We start from the raw sequence: 18,855 nt of genomic DNA on the forward strand, positions 1-18,855 counted from the left end.
CCACCAGCATCCAACCCCATTAGAAGAGAGGAGACGCATGACAGTCAATCATGAGCCATACTGACATTCTGAAAGCAGGTTGAAAAAAATGGCTTTGGTCGTTTTTTTGCAAATAGAAAAAAAACCATGTGAATTCAAAACACATTAAATTATTTAAATGGAAATTAAAAGGCAAGAAACTGTTGTTGTTGTTGTTTATTTCAACAAACCAAATAAAAAAAAGAGATAAGTAGTGTTTCTGCCACTCTGTGTATCAGATTTCTAAAACATATCAGCCCCAGTTCTTAAATTTCCCCTTGCAGTCAGACTGCAGAGGGTATGATAATAGCAGGCCATTATCATACCCTCAGGATAACTAATCCTCAAAATCCAGGAGAACTGCTTGGAATTTCAGGCTGCTTGTGAAATATGTGACACCTCTTCTTCTCTCCCTTAATGTGTTATCATCCAGTAATTTAAGAGGAGCCATCTCTCAGTCTCTTGCCAGTCATTACTGCACCGAGGTCAAAATACACCAGCAGGAGTGACCAGAGCAGAGCTTAAGAGCAGTTTCTCATGATTTATACAAAAGTAGACATAAAGTATGTGACTGTTCGGAAAAAAAAAGAGAAAAGTGCTATGGCATGGTAGGTGTCAAAGAAGTACACAAAGGTAATTTCAGGTGATTCTCTCACAATGCCTCTCTGCTAACAACCACCCATCTGGCACTATCCATGTATTTGCACATTTAAAGAGCCGCAGGCATGACAGGGAAGGTCAAAGTCATACCGCACAAAAGTTTAGACCTTGAGTTTAAACTCTCCTGCAAATACAAAACTGTATGAAAGCCCAACTGTAGAGTGCAAGTAGATATTCAGACCTTATAAATGGGTCTATCTTGGTTAAATAAAGTTTAAATTAAAACCAATTAATAATTAATTCATAAAAATTTAAAATCTCAGTATAAATACATCCAATCTGGGAGGCCATCACTGAGAAAATTTGTAAGCACCTAGTGTAATGAAATTCAAGAAACACAGCAGAAAACTCAGCAAAATTGAACTTTCATTACAACATAGAAATCTTTAATCCATGGTATTGACTATTATCCCAGTGTAGCATCATTACAGGATGGAAAGTAAAGACAAGGAAGCCAGGTAGAGTGAAACAAAAGGCACGAATTGGAAGGAATAACTGTTGACAACCAACTATCAATAAGCACAGGATTTATTTTTAGAGTATGCAAAATACAGGATCATTACTTATTTATCATAAACTCTTAAAGCTTGTACACTGTATATTCATACAGATTATTAATTGATAATATTTTTTAAATAAAAGATGGAATATAGTATGAAATATTCAGTTCTTTGTTTGCTAAAAAAATATAGATTCATTGTAAGCACCATATCTTAAAGAAAATTGCTGCACTACCATTTCTTTCTTTTGTTAGCATGGGGCTTGCAGAGGTCAGCTGCTGTTGATCTGAGAGCAGATATTTCTTTTGCTTGATATGTGATAGACTATTTGGTATTTAAGTGCTCAGATCACCTACAAAGAAAAAAAATAAGGTGGTGTAATAATCTCCTTATGTCTGTCTACTTTGTTCTGCTTAAACATACAGGATTATATTTAGAATAAATGGCACATAGAAAATACAATGACATTTATGTTCTGCTACATTATCAGTTAAGTAATTGATATGCAAGTATTTCCTGCTGAGAACAGAAACACAGACATATAAGATCACTAATTCTAGAAATGAAATGACTAAATCCTGAAAAGAGGCTATTTATTATGAAATTATGTCCTTGTTTGTGATTTAGCAGTTGTCATTTCATTTATGGGCATTTATCGAAACTTTGGCAGCAATTGTCGCCATGCAGTCAAATAAAACAGTTGGGTCTGATCTTCAAAAGGTTTGCGTGCCTTAAAACGTGCAAATGCAAGAGCCTGTGGAAACCTTTTTTTGTGTCTTTGCCTTTATCAATATGCAGAAGATATTGTAACGACCACACCGGAAAAATTCATGGGTGGAGGATATGCAAATTTAAACATTTATTAAGGGCAAAGAGATTTTCCAAATCAAAAACGGCACAATGGCTGCAGTTTTTGTATCGTTTTTTAGTAGGCCTACTTCTGAAAGTAGGGTGTAAACTGACACGCAATATCTGTTGGCATTGCTGCCACAATGGAGGCACTGTTACAATAACAGAGGATAACATATTTTGTGTGCATGCAAACTTACTTGGACCATGAAAACCAACAGAATATTTATTTGATATTGATAAAGAAAAAAAGTCTACATTGCCTGACACCAATCAATGCAGCGGAAGGGCAGACAATCTTTATACAAATAAACCAAATTGACAAGATTACTTATTACTTATTTTGGCACGTTTTAAAAAAACACAATTCCAAAAGAGCTTGCAAAATGGCATAGTGTTGTCTTTGCTTCTGCTCATGACGGGAATGTCTTTTTTCCTCGATTTAATATAACTGTGCATGAAGCATGTTTGTATTACTTTCTACTCCTTTACATCTGTCATAGTGCTGTACTTTAAGATAAGTTACATAGGGGAACTATAAATATGTTTAGGTATTATCATATAATAAAATAATAATAATAATTTTCTCCATCTCCATAGCTTTGAACCTCATCTTTCTTTTATGAACACTCAAACTGCCTGAAAAGCACACAATATGCTCATTTCAATGGGTGGAACCAAATTGGATTTCCCATCTTCACATTTGCAAAGCACCTCTTATTCTGAATCTTTGAAGATCAGGCCCTTTAAGTTTTATTGGTAACATCACAATAAATTAATGTTGTGATTGTGTGGATCTAAAAACATATTTCAATGTTCTCAATGCTGCAGTGCCTCTTTTATGCATTCTGTCTTCAGATTATGCAGCTTAACCAGCCTCAGAAAATATGAGATATCGCCGCAAACAGAAATTCCTTTGATATTTTTTATATCAAAATGTCTAACTTGACACTAGCAGCTTCAGCTTTAAATAAACCACCTATTTCTCCTGCTGAAAATGTTAGTTAACCCATTGACTGCTCATGTCCCCTCTGCAGGACATATGTGGTGCCTCCAAATTTTCAGCCTTATACTGCCACAAAAATCCTACTGTTTACTATTGCAATGGTTTGATTGCAGGCTAGACCCTCCCAATGGTTAAAGAACAGCAGCTAATTCAATGTATGCTTTTTAAGACCTATCCTAAAATCTTTTTGGTGATTTAGGCATCACAAATTAACAGATCAAAGCAGTTCAATGGAGCGATGGCCTAACATTAGCAGGTTAGCTTTTTGTTTATAAGATGATTCATTGATAATTCCACTGGTGAGTACAGTTGTCTTCAATCATAACCTATGAAAAAATTTTCTCCTGGAAGATAATCAGCTATTTATTTTAAATGTGATAAATTCGAACAAGTTTTTCAGTTATTTTGTTGCACACATCTAAAAACACGTGACGCAGACAAACCAGGAGCTGCAGGTATGCAGTCTAACACCCTCAATTTCATTTTAAAGGATCACAAACAACCACACTTTCACGTAACACACAAATTGTTTTGTTAAATGAATTGTTAGCCTTTAATAAGGTTTTGCTATCAGTGCAGTGTAAATAAAGGCTGGGATTTTATTGAAAAATGACCGTGCAAAACACCCTGCATAGATGTAAAGTCATGCATGTTAATTCACCACTGCACAGTGGAAAATATATTTTCAATAAAAAAGAACAGAAGACAAAAGTCTGTGAATATGTCTGTTATCATTTTTTTCTTTATAAATCTCGTGCAATACAGTGTCTGAGTTTATCACACATTTAGATAAACCATAATTATTTGTCTGGATATATCTATTCTCAACTACATACTATTCATATTGCCCACATAAATGCTGTTTGTGTGCAGTTTTGACAGCCTTTTAAAATTATTTTTCTTAAAGGAAAACAAACAAATTAAAAACATATAGATTCTGGAAGCATGTGGTTATCATTTATTTTCTTAATTTCATCATGTAGCGGGTGTATCCCAGGTTTCCACCCGGATCTGTGGTCCCTGGGAAATAGCAGAGATTAGCAGAGTGGTGGGAGGGTAGAGGAGCTCACATGTGTTTACATTCTCATCAACAGCAACAGTTCACACTCAGGAGTCGGCAGTTACACGGGAAGCACAGTGAAAAGATTCTTTGGGGAGGTTTGTCTCTGTTAAGGAACTTTTAGTAAAGATGCGATTAGAAGAAAAAGAAAAAACAAAAACCTGATTAAATATGGACAGATCAGAGGGAAAAGTCTGATTGAACCCACATGTCTATCATTCTGCTTTAACCAAATGCTTGAACTCTGGTCCCTAAATATGCATAAATTACAATGTACATGTAGTTTTTTTCAGAAAGTTTCCTCTATAGTCTGTGTTCGAACCATTTTAACCCACATAGATATTTTTTTTTTTTCTGTGACTGAAAATGATTATTTGCATGTGTCACTTTGGGACTTTTTTATACAAAAAAGTATTATTTTTTTTCTTCTCAGGAAGCAGTCTTAAACTGATCTGTACAAATATGTTATTTTGCTTATTTTTTCCCCTCCAATGGGGGTTTCTGTTAATGCCCAAGAACAAACATCTTCAACACAATAAAGCTACAAGTACTAACTGCTAACACTGATTAGAATGGAAATAAGACAAACAGAGGCCCATAGAAAACCCAAACCCACATTAACAATAGTTTTTCGGCTGCCTCAGTTGCTCATGTTATGCTTGCATTTCTTTTAGCATTTGTATTTGGAAGACAATTTACAGTATTCACATCTGACTTCTTTGATAAAGGAAAACTCTACATAATGGGAGTTAAAAAAATAAAACAGGCTCTCATTCTCCAACATTTTGTGCACAGTCATTCTTTAAACACGGCTACACACAGCTCACTGTCAGCTTTCAGTGGCTCTGCATGGAAGAATTCACAGTAAAAGTCATAAAGATCTAAAAAATTAAAATGGAAAGAAAACGACACCATGAAAATTTAATATTTCATTCCAAACTAGTGTTTGCGAAGACAGCTAGCCCGTAATAACACCGAGAATAATCACAACAACAATTTACATTAATGATGCTCTGGTTAAATTAGCAGTACTATTGCACAAAAATTATGTGAAAGGTTTTCATAGTAGCCCAAGGTTAATTGCATTTGATCATTAATAAAATAAATCATTTCTATCACACTGAAATATCAAAATAGTTTATTTTGTGAAAGTTCATTGTTGTTGTTATTATCAATCTGTTATTACTCTTCTTTTTTCGTTCTGTGAAATCGAGTTGACTAAATAACAGTGAACAAGGAGGATAGTTATCTGCTATCCTATTATTTTTCTATGTTCCCTCATTCAGTATCCCACCACTTTTCTTCTCATCACCCTCTACACAGGGGTTGTCTTCCTATTAAGAGTGTTAGAGTTGCTCTCCCTGTCTCCCTTCAGTCTGTCCAGAGTCCCCATCCCTCGCTCCCTGTCCACTGTGGAAGATGTGAATGGTGGGGGAGCAACAGAGTTAGCCATTGGTGCATTGGAGTTGGAAGTGTTGGAAGGGTTATGTGACTTGAGTGAAGGCAGCGTTCCGCTCATCATGACTCCCCCTCCTCCGCCTCCATCTTTTGGGAAGCAGTTGTGGAGCTGGTAGAGTGTGGCCCTGTCCACAGTGCCATACATAGGAGGCAATCCAGCCAGTTTGGGGTCGCGAGAAAGAGTGTAGAGAGAGATGTCTCCTCCAGCCAGGGCCGTGTGCGAACGAGAGTGCGGGTTGGGCAGAGTGGAAACGGAAATGGGGCCTTGGGAGAGCAGTGCAGAGGGGGGCAGGCCAAAGTTCTTCCCTCCGCCTCCCCCAACTGGCGAAGGGTCTCGGGAGCGGGACGGGTCAGTGGAGCGGGAGGATGAGCGGGAGCGGCGGCGGAAGCGGTAGCTGGGCAAGCGAAGCATGGCGTGCGTCGTGCTTTTAAAGATGTCGGTGCGAGAGCGGCAGCGGAGCTCTTTGTTCTTCTCAATGTAGATGTTGACGGCAAGCACTCCAACCATCTCAGCCATGATAAAAGACAAGCCCCCGAAGTAGAAGGACCAACCATAGGAATACTGCCATTTCTTATCTTCATCTTTCTTCGGTGAGATGTCTCCTAGTGCAGCCGAGATGTAGACGATCACACCAATTATATTACTCAAACCTGTAATGGCGAAAACAAAGAATGTCTCAATTATAAAAAAAATGGTTCTCAACAGTGACAATTTTATAATGCAATGAGAATATAAACTCTTATTACGGAAGAGACATATAGTTAAAAGGATTATCAATACATTTGTCTTCCAACTTCTTGTCATAGGATCACATGTTCAGCAGGCAAACCCAGATATATCTGCTAAGCGACACTCTCCTTCTCATTATAAAGGATCCCAATGTTTTCCTAGGCTACATGCGATAAATATAGTCCACCCAGTGGGTTCAGGTTCTGCCCTGGAGCCTTTCCAAATTCAGCATGGCTGGATAACCTCCAAACAGGGGCAGAAGCCTCCTGTGATGTCTTACCAGCTGAGCTGATTGCTTCTGATGCAGCATCTTCATGTTGAGTTCTTCTTTAATCGTTAGTTCAGACTCTCTGTGAAGGAAACTCATTTCTGCCACCCCTGTCGGGCTTGTCATTTCTGTCATGATCCATATGTCATGACCATAGGGAAGGGTTGAAACAAATATTGGTCAGAAAAACTAGAACCTTGCCTTCTTTCTGAGTTCTAAGGCTTTACGATCCCAGCAAGACCACAACCTCTACAAAAAGCAAAAATGAGATTCCCAAACCATAGATAATCCTCTTCATGATTGAGTCATAAGATCCTATCCATGAAAATCCTGAACAGGATTGGTGAAAAGGAGACGAATCTGCCAGAGATCAAATCATACTGGGTCCCCCCAAGGATAAGATTTTGAGAGCCCAGAAGTGTGATCCCTTGATAGGATGAAGACATTCTTGGTAGTCTTTCTTAAAGCCACCACCAGAACCCCAATTTGCTACTCCCCATTTGTTGTCATAATCCTCCATGAGATACAGATTCTGAATTCAGAAATGTCATAAAGGTTTTTAGAACCTCTTTGAGACCAGCCTCCTTGAACCTCCAGTCAGCCTTGTGCCAAGGCCCCACTAAGCTTAGTTCTGCTTAAGGATTTTTCCTGATAACAGAGAGTTTTTCTTTCCCTCTGTCACTGCATGCATGCTTAGTTTGAGGGATTGCTGCAGACTCAACTACAAAATGCAAGCATATGCAACCTACTGTTCTGAATTGGCACTGTGTAAATAAACTGAAGTGAACTGAATAGACAACCCCCTCAATTCCCTTTCCATGCCTAAGTTTTTGCTTCTGAAAATATAGAAGCAGCAGTTCCTGGGATCTTGTACCTGTCATCTGTTTCAGGAAAAACCCAAGACAACAAAGTCCTAAAAGTATCATTTCAAAATACTACAATTTTATGTTGCATGCTATCATGGTAGCCAGCATCTTTTGGCTAATCGGATGTATGTGCAAACGAATGAAAGCATTGATTTTCATGTAAATTACTTTAATTTACTTTGATCGACATTTACTGCAAGCTCATCATAAAAATATTCCTCCATTACCTGCAGCTACAAAAAGGATTCCTGCCCCAAGAATGATGTTCCTTTTGCTTTTATAGAAACGACTAGCAGCAATGCAAACTCCACCCATCAGCAGCAGGATGGCACTAAGGATTGGGAAGATGTTGGAAGCTCTTACAACCCCTAAAAAAGAAAAGAGAAATAATGGTGAGCAGCAAACATGATAAAGATGACAGATAAAAGTCTTTAGTCTTATAGAAAAAAATAAATAAAACTTTTATGCTCATGTATGTGTCAGGGTTAAATAAACAGCATCAATATTTTATTTTAGGGGAAAACAATTGGTAAGTGGTTTCTTCAGGTCAGTTTTACTATAGTTCAAAATAACAATTTCTGGATTCATTGAGCACACTTTGCTGCTTACAAAATTATGATGACCATGTTTTGATTGGTTATTGACCACACCGTTAATAATTAAAGCTTGTTGTACACTTCAAGTTTTTTGAAGCTCGGACAGCCTTATCTGTGGAGTTAAATAGAGCCTTTTTCTTGCACTGTCAGAGAACAGCTGTGCTATTGGTTGGGATTTGGGAGATGTTAAATAGATTTCAAGTCATATATTCCCCCCTTATATTATGTTCAGTGCCCTATAGAATGATCTGTTACATAATCGACAGCTAGAGGATAAGCTGGAAGAGAGAGTGAGAAATTTGCATGATACTTCTTCTTAGTACTAGAAAGCATTTATTCAAAACCTCTACTTATTGATCTCTATCACCACCTTCCCAATCTGAAAAATGACTCCTCTGACATCGTACTGCTGCTGTGTATTTCTTTTGTGGGTGACGTAAGCTACAGTAGATGGGACTTCCTTTCAGTTGGGTAGCTGGGTTCCTCACATAGTAAAAACACTCAAGAAGTGAATACGAGTAGCTTTGATAAGTATTACCTTTAACAAGCTTTTGTTTGAAAATCAACTCTTACCTTTTCATACAGACCTACTGTATACTTGTCAGGAATTTTCCTTTGAGATGAAAATCTGAAAACTATTTTGTTGTATTTTATTTGGCCAAAATGTCTTGGAAAAGCTCGAGAAGTTGCTTAATTAACCATTTAATCCCAACATAAAAATAACAAATAACTCAAGAACCGTGTAAGAAGGACAGATAGATTTTTTCATAGCACAGGAAAAGCAATGTCAGGATAATAACTTTTCATTTTTAGTAAAAAAATATTTAATTTTCCACCAAAGCATCTCTCTCAGTAGGAGGGAAGATATTTAAGCCTGTTTCAGTAAAATCCTTATTGAAAAAAACCTCTCAATTATCATGATAAGCGGGAGCAACTCTTATGATCTTGTTAATGACAATATAAGGATAATGCTAAATAATGAACACAGTTAATTCAATAAGCTATAACAATATGTAAGAATAAATAATCTTTTTAACCAAGGGTTCATGCGACCTTTCATTTTTAAGTTTGATCTCAAGATTCTACTAAACCAGTGCTATTGCCACCAATACTTTGTAAAAATGTCCTTTTCCTAACAGTTGCCCAATTGAAAAATAGCTGCTTAGTCAAAAAAAGAAGAATAGTGTAAAGACAGTAACACGTGCAACTTCAAATGTTTAGAAAGGAAATCTTACGTTAAGAAAGAAGTTTCTAAGAACTTCATCTGGTAATCGCTTTTATTATTAACAGAAAATCATTACTTGTTGGCCCTTAGAAAATAAAGAAAAAAGTTAATAAATGAGATGCCTCCATCAATCAGACATAAAAACAATATAGAAAATCCAAAACAGTAATTTGATTTCACTAGACATCCATTTAGTAACAAAGAAGTAGGTTTAATTTATTAGAATACACACATTTATTTTAAATAAATAAATAAATATGGACTGAAAGACCACTATTACAAATTTAGGAAAGCCTTCAAAAATCCTATGAAAGACAATTAACTAAATGTAGCATGGAACAAAAAAGAAATATATATATTTGCTGAAATAACTTCCTAAACAATTAGTGAGTTGGTGATTACTAAAATAATCAAGTTAGTAGACAAACTTGATTAGATTAGTCTACTAACCTAATCAACATTTACATTAAGTATTCAAATCTACACACTAGTCTGAATTAAAATCTTCTCATGTTGGCTTTAGCTCCTTCTTTAGGCTTAGCTAACCATAAACACAAACAGAATCATACACACACATTAACACTCTCTCTCATCTAGGACAACTAGGCCACTGGAGAGAAAATGCCACCTAAATGCCAGCAAAATGCCTCTGCAGCATTGTAAACAGAGCAAAGGCTTTATGCATGCACAGGCTCACATGTAGCATATCACAGAGCAGAAAGACATGACTGCAGGGCACTGAGTGCGAACTAGGGCACCCCATCTCCCTTGCCTTTCAACACACTGTCATATGTTTGTTTGTGTGCTTCTTTGGGACATAATCTTCTGAGGAAAAAGTGCTTTAAAGCCCAATTTCTCCACTTAATACACTACTTTTTTGCACATATCTTTCACATTATCTATATCTGATACAAGAGACGTATAGTGCAAACAGGCTGCTGACTGCATTTTGATCAATCTTATAGCTTAGCCCTAAACTGTTATTGATCATGTTTCATTTGCCTAAGCATAAGTAAGTGAAGGGGAAATACTAAAACATAAAATCCTGTAATATTATTCAGAGTATGTGTTGTTTTTAAGGTCCTCATATTCTTGATACAGCATGTAATCCAAAACCAAAGTGATGAAACATGCAATTTTGACAAGATGCTATTTTTCCCAGAAGCCAATTATTACACTGACCTACCCTTAATATTAATAGATACGGTACAGGGGTGAAATGTCACTTCTTTGAGTAAAAAAACAAAAAACAAAGTTTCTTCATTATTAGCCAGCTTAATATAACAGCAAGGCATGCCTTTAGTTTCACCTTTACTTTCACCTAATAAGCTTCAAAAAGTAATTAAACCATTTAGATAGAGTGGCATAAGATTAAGCAATGCTGCAATCTAATTATTCCAGGGACATTTTAGTTGTGGTTAGGTCACCTCTGTAGCAGTGATGAACATTTGCTGTCTACATGGCTTATGTGTGCTACGACTTTGATCTGATGGAATGCCAAAAAAAAAGGGTCTAGCAGCAAAATTATTCATGGTGGAGGAAATTATCGAGGAAAGAAGACCCAAAGCGAGCTACTTTCAGTTTAAATGAGGAAAACATTTACATTTCAGTTTAAAATTCTGTGAGAAAACAGAGAAGTTAGAAATTTGGCGAGAGTAAAGACTGCAGAAATGAACAGGAAGGCTAAATAGAATTGATCAGAGTTGGTCTGATTTATTCTTTTCTGTTTGGCCCACAATTCAGGCAATGTTAGGCTAAATGTGCTAATTAATAATATATTATTTTAACGGCAGTTTGAAATAGCCCCATACATATTCATGTTATAATTGTTTTAAAACCGTAAAACCCTCTTTGAGTTACTGATCTCTTTCTGATACATGAGTATTGACTTACGTAGGACGTACTCTGCTCCATCATGGTCAAAGTCTGCATCCTCTGGGAAATGATTTATCTGAGAGCACACTCCTCTTTTCACTCCTGGGAAATAAGGGAAGAAAAATGTGACCTTAGTCCTGCTAATGCAAAAAACCTATAACCGTAGTCTTAACGATTTGCATATAGCACACCTCAGCATTTTAGAGAACTCATACTAGTTACAGGAACTGCTTTCAGAGATAGAAGGGGTTAGTAAAAAAATCTTTATGTTTGCAAACACACAGTCCGACAGATAACTACCCAAGTCTTGCATGAAGACAGTTACTGATGGATTATGAGACAGAAGTGATGAAATGATCGAACAAAGAGACACAAATGAAGGGAAACTGACAGATTTGAGACGAGCTGATCTGTTTTTCATTGATCTTTTATTTCCACTGGCTAGTCTGAAAAACCAACAAAAAGCAGACGTAGGTACAAAGGAGCGTGAATTCAGTTAGCTCGCATTATCAGATCCTGCCCCAAAACAGCAAAAGTATTCCTACCAATGTTTACATCTTATCATATTATGTGTAATGTAGAAATTTTCTCACTAATAAAAACCTGAGTATTGTGGTGTTAACTGAGGGTGAATAAACCAATGACCTCCATCTTCCCACAAACTCCGATGGGTTTCAGTTTTTAACATACAGTACAGTAAGTTGCTGCCATCGCCAAATCTAGAAACTTAACTAGAATAGAATTTAACTTTATTGTCATTACATTGTCACAAGTAAAAAGCAATGAAATTCACTCGCATTTAACCCCTCCTTTTAGGGAGCAGTGCGCTGCCATCATCCAGCGCAAAGGGAGCAGTGTGGGGGTTAAGGGTCTTGTTCAGGGACTCAGAGTGGCAGTTCGAGGGAGTGGGGCTTGAACTCAGAGCCTCTGGGATCCAAACGCAATGCCCTAACCACTAGGCCACCACTCCCCTTGCCTGTGATATGCAGGATTAAACCCATCGACATATCGACAGTCCATAAAAAAATATAATTGCTTTTTCCGTCTCTATTAACAGATCTACATAAGAACCTTTTAAGTTTAAGAAACATAAAAAATTGATTTTCTCTATTATTCTAATAGACAATATGCTTCTACTAGTTTCAGTCATTCCCTATATGTGCTAGTGATTCCTCATACAGGCTGATTGCATAGTTTTTAACAAAAGAGATCATGATGCTTTTGAAACCATCTACTCTTAAATCTACTTATGACATAGCCTCTGGAAAGTCTACAGTTTTTATGTTTATTCCTCTGGCTGACATGATGTCCTCCTCTGAAAGTTCTTTGGGTTTGGTTTGTAACAAATCTTTATGAAAATGATCTGCCCGTTGTGAGCCTGGATTTTTAGTCCCTTCATAATATTGACAAATCTTACAAGCTCATATTGACAAGTTTCAGAGTCATTTACTGTTTATTTCTGCCACCAAGCTAATTCTGGTATCATTTCTAGTTGAACAAGGTTAATGCTTTTTTTTTTAAACTCTTGGTAGCAGTGGCTTTAAAATGGGTACAGTCTTGTTCATTTCTCATAAAAGGTGGTTTATCAATTCCTTATCCTGTTGTGAAACTGACCTGTGTAAATGGCCTAATGTTACAATGAGCACATTTTGTTTAATCTAATGTTAGTAGAGGGGGTTATAATGGTGATAAGCTCAGAGGCTTATCAGTACATACAAGTTGCCTGTGTGATTATACAAAAACAATTCGAATTGGTATACAAGACGGCAGATATTCAACCAAGCTAGTGTCTGAATGATTCTTGCCAAAAATGCTGGGATGGTGGTTATGGAGGATGGAGAGGTGGAGACTGTAGGCTGCACCTGCACAGCTGGAACTGACCGGTAATGCTGCCACTTAACTGCCATCTTTGCCAAAGAGTTTACCAAAAGTCATCCAACACGACTTTTATCATTCTTGAGCATGTAGACACTTAAATACACATGGGTCAGAGTTGGCGCCAAGGTCCGCATAGTCCACAAGTTTGTCTAGAGCTGTTGCTTAGTTTTAGATCACAACTGTTGGATGGAAAGCTGTGTACAAACATTTCAAGGCCTGTTTTGTGCGTACTCAGGCTTGATAAATTAGACCCCTGGGCTGTTTCTCAGTGGTGCAATTTGGAGAGACAAAGATTCCACAATGCTTGTCATTGTCATTGATAGTTTAGGGTGCCATGTCATGTCAACTGCTGGTGTTTTCTGAAGTCCAAAGTAAACACAGACATCTACCAGGAACTTTTAAATGACTTCATACCTCCTTTTGCTGGAAAGCTTTATGGGGAGACTGATTTAATTTTGAGCAGTACTTGGCACTTGCTCACACTGTTAGTGCCAATACTGGATTTAATGATCATGGTGTCATTGTGCTTGATTGAACAGCAAATGGTCTGACCTAAAGCTTATATATGATCTAGAAAGTATTGTTGATAGGAAGACTCTAGTCCCAACCATGCAGATCATCCAGGGGGACTGCTATCAAACCACAGACTCATGGCCTCTATGCTACATTGCATTGATGCTGTAATTCACAGAAAAAACAACCATCAACTGTTCATAGAAATACATTTTAGTCAGGCATTATTTTGATAAAAAAAATATGTTTTTTTATCTTTATGTGCTACTATTCTAAGAACTCGAATTTTAGAGTTTCCTTTAGCTGTAAGCCACTACCAGAAATAAATGTTTGAAATAAATTACTCTGTTTTCTTTTTTAGATTAATTACTGAAATAAATTTACTTTACAAAAAGATTTCATTCAAATTCATAGATGAGAAAAATTGGGTAGTTCTCATTTTCACCCCACTATTAGAAACCTATAAATGAAGGAGAGTAGAACAGGACATCTTCCTTCCACAGACATAAATCTTTTAAAGCGATCCTGTCCCGCATTTCCACCACAGCTACACCTCACTGCATCACTGCACGACCACTGAGCATCTGTCTCTGCTGAATACTCCACAGACATCAAGGATACTTGACCTCCAATCTGTGCCAAAGCACGGTCAGCTTTACTGCACTGCAATGTGAGAGAAAGGACTGAATGGCAGAGGAAATTATGGAGAGGAAAACAGGAGAAGCGGTGAAAGATGAAATGTAATGTTTAGAGAGTGAGACAAAGCATGGAGAAGCAAGAAACTGGGAGAGTGGGGTAATGAAAGATGAGGGTGGGGGTTGCACTGCAGCAAAGCTGCAAGGGCTTGAGCTTATCTCTAATTGGCTGCTTTGCTATCAGGAAGCTTAGCAATGAGGACAAATTAGCTTTGTACAATGACCAAACTCAAAATGAGTTGGAGATGCTTTGAAAGAAGAGCAAAAGGATTTTTATGGGACCAGGAAGGCTTCTGGATGTGAGGGAAGGCACAGTTCTCTAAGATCACTTCAACCTTTTGACTGTAGCTGCTTTACTGTTAACTCCATCCCTGCCTTCATTGTTGAGCTCCAGCCAGGCACTTGTATGTATAATAAATTAGCAGCTTGTGCTGCTGTAATAAGCTGCAGATCGAGAGGTGGTTTGCTGCCAGTTTTTGTATCAACTGACTCTTTTAAATCCAAAATCAGTGAGTGAGCAGAGCCTTTTGAATCAGAAGAAGAGTGCAATAAATGCAGACTGAATCAAAGACGATGAGTAATAGATTGTTTTGAGAGGAGGTTACGCTTCAGTGTCATGTAATTAGAATGCAATTATGCAAAAAATAGTTTTCTTGTAACTCTGGCACCATGCAACAAAGACAAATGAAAACTGTTTATCATTGTGAGACTACTATTTTCTAAGATGCTTCCATGACTTCAACTTATTTTTTGAGTTTAATCCCTCTTTGCAGAAACAAATAGAATCAAAGAGGGAAAACTATGGTAATTGAAAATTCTTTTTCTACATTAAATCATTTACATCTGAAAGAAATGTGAAATTTCAAAAAGTTATCCAATGTTTTTAAGAACAGAGATGCATCAGTCATTTTGTAACAGATTGTAACTGGATACTTAAATTAATTTTCTTTTGGAAATAAGAACTGAAATGAGTTGGTTCATTGTTGCTGGCAAGGCAAGAAGTGTGTACAGTACAAACCATAATCCTACACCACACAAGTAGTAGTGGTAGAAAACACAGCTGTTTCCAACATCTCAAACGTCTCTTTCTGTCATTCAAGATTGACAGTAATTTCTTTCCAAGAATCAAAATCTATTGATCATGGTGATATTTATGGGCCTAATAACAAGATGCCTCTAGATGTTATGTTTGCAAACTCTTGCTAGTAAAAGCTGCCGCTTGTCCCCCTTTTTTTTTCTTTTCATAAGCAACTCTTCAAGTAAAGATTTTTCTTGGTGTGAAAATTCAGGCTGCCTGGACACAGTACATAGGGAATAGGAGCTGGTCACTTGGACCTTGTGGATGCGTTAAACATAAACCGGTCTTAAGTTTAGAACTTAGACCTGTAACGTCCTTTTCCACTGACTCCAATGGGCCTAGCTCTAACAAATCCTTCCATTTTTAGAATGTTTCCATCATTGCGTTTTTAGTGCCGTTACAGCCTTTTTTCCTCCCTTCTCATCTTTAATTGCATCAACTCCTTAGCAGGACCGAATAAGACCAGTAATGGTCCTGGAAAAGCAGTAATGGATATATTTGAAAACCAGTTGGAGGAAGTAGAGCTAGGTCAAGCGGAGCTGATGGAAACCCTAACCTAACCTTAAAAAGTTAATAAAAATGTGTACCTGGTTTGAAGATCTTAAAAATGTGAGAAACAGCAAAGCAAAAACAAATCAAACTGCATGTGGATGGATGGTATTACTTGGGTGATAAATACCTACTTTAAGTTTTTCATTTAATTTAAGTTTATCGTATCTGTTTTTGCTTATATTGTCCAGCAAACCTAATTAACCAAAAACTAAAATAACACCAGATTCTACCTTTCAACACCAATTTCTTACTTTACCTTCCAAGCAGCATATTCTCCACAGCCCCGAGTGGGTGAGTGCCCCGGGGTCCTTCTTGTCCTTGTTGTGGGGATCGTCCTGGGTGACATTGGCTGTGCTGTTGCAGATAAGGGCACGGGAATACAGCCAGTAGTCCGTCCCTATGGCCACCGTCATCAGGCCGAAGGCAGCGAATGCCCCCACGGTGGTGAGAAGGATCTGGATCCCCTTCTCACACACCATGCCTTGAGGAGAAGTTAGGGAGAGGATGGAAAGAGTGGACATTCAAAGATGCAGCTAGGGAACAGACACGTATGTGTTGAGCAGGAGAGGATTTACAGTATTTGACACCGGAGTTAAGCTGAAAAAGCAGCGGGTAGGGTGATAAGCAGGCGGCTGATATGAGAAGTGAGATGATGAGACGAGAAAGGACAAGAGATGGAGGCAGGTGTGGGAGGTGTGAGAGTGGACCATATGATGCGTCCTTGGAGAAGAGTTTAATGACTCTGCTGACTTTGCTTAACAAGACTGAATTGATGCGGAGCAGAGCAGATCACACACCCTCCCAAACTCTGTCTACTACATATTCATGACCAGGACAGTTCTCCACATCACATTCAGCAGAGCTGGAGAGGAATGCTTAAACACACGCACAAAAGATTAGTTATTTTTGACATTATTTCATAGGTGGTTGCTATCCGGGGGTTATGTTCAACGAACCAACTTCTGAGCATGCACTGATAGCATACAGTACTCAGTTACTGCATGCATGCCATTCTGGATTATGCAAGCATGCTTTATAAAGTAAACCACCGTTTTACCGGAACCATCTTTTACAATTAAATCGTTTCACTTGATGCAGATAAAAAATGTCTATGAAGGAAAAAACGCAGCATGCAGACTGACCCCTACCTGACGGCGAGTTTCTATCCTTCGACTCAATTTTGAAATCTTTTTTTTCCTCGTCAGTGAAGAACTTGCTGCCCCCTCGATCCGGACAGCATCCATCGACTGTTTTCACCTGCTCACTCTCTCCTTTTTGCGCTTGTTTTTCCTCTTTTGCCTCTCTCACTGTTACCCCAGTTGCCTTTTCTCCTTTTTGTTTGTTCTTTGCCCGAAAAACTGAAGCTTGTGGGGGTTGTGGACAGTCACCCCGCTTTGTCTGTCCTCTGTTAGCAGAAAACTCGCAGCAGAATACCCATGGTCACTTCTCCTTTGTATCTGCTTTTGCAAAACAAAACAAAAAACACAAAACATTAAGTTAATGCTAAATATTTTTACATATTAAGCATAATTCATAAACGAGTTTATCACTAACTTATATTACAAGGTCAGGTACTTTATAAACAATATGAATTATGATATTTATCCAAATTGGGTATGTTTTCTTTCCAGCGGCTAAAATAATTTAACTGTAATGACTTAAAAGTTTCAACACAACATAAATTCAGAATTTATTTTTTTAGATAGCTGATGTTTAAAATATATCTTTTATCTTAAAATTAATTTTTTTTAATTATATTTATTTTAAAAGTGCACATAAGACATTTAGACATTTCTATTCATAACAAAATGGGAAACCTAACAACTAATATCTGTTACCTTAAGATTACAAAAGGTGTTGCAGAACTGGAGAGCTCCTTCAGTGACACTTCAGTGACAGACTGCTGCATCCTAAATGCCCTGGAGAGCGTTATCACAGATCCTTCCTCCCAGCAGCTGTAAGACTCTATAACCACCACTGTTCCCAAAAAACCACCATAAGTTGTTACATTCATGCTGATTTTGCACAGTTTCTACCATTGCCAGTTAAATAACATGCTGCTGTCATTTTGCACTTCTCTCATATTGCTGCTATTTTCAAATATCCATTACTGTAAAAATGTCCATAGCTGTATCTTAGTTATTTATTCTCCAGATGCACAGTTTTTATATTGTCAAAACACTTTAGAGTACAGTATTTTATTGTTTATCCTTTTAACTCTTCAGTATTATTTTATTCTTATAAATTTTCTACGATCTTTATTTGTGTGACAATTTTTTCTATAATCTTTTTGCTGCTGTAACACTAGAATTTTCCCATTGTGGGACAATAAATGGGTTTTCTATTGTATTGTATTGTTATGTATTGTATTGTATTCTTTTCTTTTGTCATAATAAAGGTCTAATTGGTCAAATATATAAATCAAAAAGTTTTTTTATAAACAACAGGTAAACATACATGAAGTAAAGTAGCATATTTAGGAAAATGGTTTATTATGAATTTTCTGGTAAGAATAGTGAGAACTTCAAGTGACAAAGACTTTATAAACCAATGCAAACCTAAGAATTACTGTAAAATGTAATAAAGAATGCAGTTTTTGGTGATGATTTATCAAGACACAGCAACAATTTATTCCTAATAAAATGTAGAAATCATAAACAGGTTTATCAGACCCGGGTCACATGATAACATCATTATTCTGTATTTTTAGCAGTCTGATTAGTTTAGTCTGATCAGAGCAGTGGAAGAGGCCCTAAAATAATGTGAATTTAGCTACTCCAATCTGTTGAAACTAGCCTACAAGGAGAAGACATTCAAAATATCTGCTAATCAAAAAGAAAAGTGCAAAATGCTGAAAGGAGTCTCCAAAAAATGTTCACTATAGCATGCTGCCAGAGATGCTGATGTAAAAGTGCTAGATGCACAATCAGACACAAACTGTACAAGATTAGCTTTCACGTTAGGTGTGGATGAAGAAAACGTTTCCTGTCTGAGAAAAACATGATGTCCAAACTCTAGTTCCCAAAGA

The 18,855-nt window shown here is 37.2% G+C and overlaps 1 protein-coding gene across 1 annotated transcript; it reads right to left on the reverse strand.

The window, feature by feature from the left end:
- Positions 1–3,759: 3,759 nt before the first annotated feature.
- Positions 3,760–17,266, reverse strand: cacng8b (calcium channel, voltage-dependent, gamma subunit 8b). The gene is made up of 5 exons (XM_038284429.1): positions 16,976–17,266; positions 16,084–16,308; positions 11,130–11,213; positions 7,643–7,783; positions 3,760–6,202 (listed from the first exon to the last, which is right to left on the reverse strand). The coding sequence occupies exons 2-5, from the start codon at positions 16,304–16,306 to the stop codon at positions 5,409–5,411; spliced, it is 1,242 nt and encodes a 413-aa protein (XP_038140357.1). The 5' UTR covers positions 16,307–16,308; positions 16,976–17,266; the 3' UTR covers positions 3,760–5,408.
- Between the last annotated feature and the right edge of the window lie 1,589 nt (positions 17,267–18,855).

The sequence above is a fragment of the Cyprinodon tularosa genome, unplaced genomic scaffold, assembly GCF_016077235.1.
Source record: "Cyprinodon tularosa strain WSP-4 unplaced genomic scaffold, ASM1607723v1 ctg2, whole genome shotgun sequence".
Taxonomy (NCBI): domain Eukaryota; kingdom Metazoa; phylum Chordata; class Actinopteri; order Cyprinodontiformes; family Cyprinodontidae; genus Cyprinodon; species Cyprinodon tularosa.

Bases quoted from the DNA above. Each gene is read 5' to 3' on its own strand.
- cacng8b (XM_038284429.1), bottom strand. From the start codon at position 16,306: ATGGTGTGTGAGAAGGGGATCCAGATCCTTCTCACCACCGTGGGGGCA. The intron at 11,214-16,083 runs GTAAAGTAAGAA...CTTATTTCCCAG, and splicing joins GAGAATATGCTGCTTGGAAG to GAGTGAAAAGAGGAGTGTGC. The intron at 7,784-11,129 runs GTAAGTCAATAC...TTTCTTTTTTAG, and splicing joins TGGAGCAGAGTACGTCCTAC to GGGTTGTAAGAGCTTCCAAC.